At 38.2% G+C, this 2086-nt stretch overlaps 1 protein-coding gene across 1 annotated transcript; it reads right to left on the minus strand.

Moving 5' to 3' along the window:
- Window positions 1-816: 816 nt before the first annotated feature.
- LOC106303238 (glutathione S-transferase T3-like) lies at window positions 817-1620 on the minus strand. The gene has a single exon (XM_013739564.1). It carries the CDS (start codon window positions 1618-1620, stop codon window positions 817-819), a length of 804 nt encoding a protein of 267 aa, XP_013595018.1.
- Between the last annotated feature and the right edge of the window lie 466 nt (window positions 1621-2086).

The following is a 2086-nucleotide window of genomic DNA, read 5'->3' on the forward strand; positions in this document are numbered from 1 at the left end:
CTAAAAACATTCAATAAGTTAATCTAAAATCAACAACAACTGCTATTTTTTAAAAAAACATTTGAATTATGAAAGTTTAATACACTTCTAAAAATGTAATAATTTTAGACAAAATAGCAACTTTATAAAAGCTACATCTATTCTTAAAACACATGAATAAAAATCAAGTTTGTTCACTAGATAAGGATAAACAAATGCCAAACCTATTTATGTATATGTCAAGTTTGAGTATATGTTAAGAGGTTATGAAACCTATTTATGTATTTCTCATTATAAAGAGAAGCAACGTCTGTTATCAAACTGGCTAATAAAATGTTAAACGGACAAAATTATAAAGAGAAGTAAGTAAATAGAATTTGAAATGTTACCAAAAGATAAACTGATCAAGTCGAATATTACAGAAGATGTTTCCAGAAGCAAGTCGAATATTACATAAGCAAGGTCTTTCCTCCATATTACAAGAAGTAGGTGGGCAAATATTACAGAAGATGTTTGATGATGAGGAGAGTAGGAGAACGAGATACATAGCAACAACAAAGAGACTACTACTTTATACTACAGAAACTAGATAAAAGAAGGGCTCGTGACTTCAGACAACTTCACAACCCGTGACCATCTTCACAACCCGTGACCATCTTCACAACCCGTGACCATCTTCACAACCCGTGACTACTGCTGGACCTGACTACTGCTGAACCTGAAAAGAAAGACAAGAGTTTTTAGTGTTGAAGTGGAAAGAAACACATGTGAAATACCAACAAGATGTAACTACTCAGAACCAAGGACATGTAATTACTCACAATCAAAGACATAACCTCATAACATCTCAGCCATGAGTTTGAGTTGAAGAGATGTTTCCATCTCAGTGAGTGGCTCTTTTTTGCCAAGAAGACGTTCAAGGACCTTCTGTTTAGACAGCTTTTCTTTGATTTCCATGATTGCGTGTATCTTTGCCAAAGACTCTTCTTTACCACTCTTCTTCTTCTTAGATGCAGCTTTAGCAGCCTTGACCCCAATAGGTCTGCCCTCTGCTTCATCTCCTCCATCAGCCTCCACGTCTCCTTTGCGCTTTTCCTTTCCACATTCTTTAGGCCCATAGGTGGAGCACCATTTCTGGTCATGCCTCAGCTCCCTCCAGCAGTGATCCATGCTGAACTTGTAGTCGTTAGTTTTTAAGAAAATGTCTATGGCGGCTTTCATCACATCATCATCATTTTGGCCACTCCTCTGCTCCCTCAGAGCGGCGTCATAGCATCCAGCAAACTTGGATACGTCAGCATTGATCCTACCCCAACGCTTCTTGCAGGAACAAACCTCTCTCGGTGTTGTCCCAGCCAATTGCGGACTTGCGTTGTAGTATTCGACAATGCGCTTCCAGAATGCACCAGCCCTCTGGTCATTACTTACGACAGCATCCTTACTAGTGTTAAGCCAAGCACCAATAAGGATTTTATCCTCCTTCGGAGACCATTTCCTCCTCTCCTTAGGGTCGCCACCAGACTCGACAACAGGCTCATTAGGACCTTGGCTACCCAACCAAAAAGGTTCGGGTGAATCAAGGTCCACTGTAGTCTGAGATTGACTAAACAAGAGGTTTGTATAACTAGTTTTAGGATCCATGGTTTTGAGAATGTTTTGTGTCACTCTAATAGCAACACATAGCCTTAAGTAGGCGACCTTTAACCTAAGATACATTTCAACCGAGCAGTTAGGAAGGTGGAAAGCAAAGTACTTGCATTCAACACCAATCAAATCAGACTAATAACACCTCTAAAACATTTAAAACAATCAAATCCTTGGCGGTAGGAAGGTAAAAAGCAAACTAGCATTTAAAAAAGCTAACTATAACTAGAATTTAACCAATCAAACTAGAACTAGCATTTAACCAAGCTAATATTTTTAAAAAATTAATTACATTCACAATTGCTCCGACAGAGTACTACTATTTTTGAAGTTATATTTATTATTATACTAACAACAGACACTAGGATAAAACAGAGAGACGTAGCTGTAGTACCTTAATTATACAGACACGGAAGGGGCTCTGGTTTAATTCTTCGAAGCTCTTCCTGCAAAAAAATGTGAT

The sequence above is a fragment of the Brassica oleracea genome, chromosome C7, assembly GCF_000695525.1.
Source record: "Brassica oleracea var. oleracea cultivar TO1000 chromosome C7, BOL, whole genome shotgun sequence".
In the NCBI taxonomy this organism is placed as follows: Eukaryota; Viridiplantae; Streptophyta; class Magnoliopsida; order Brassicales; family Brassicaceae; genus Brassica; species Brassica oleracea.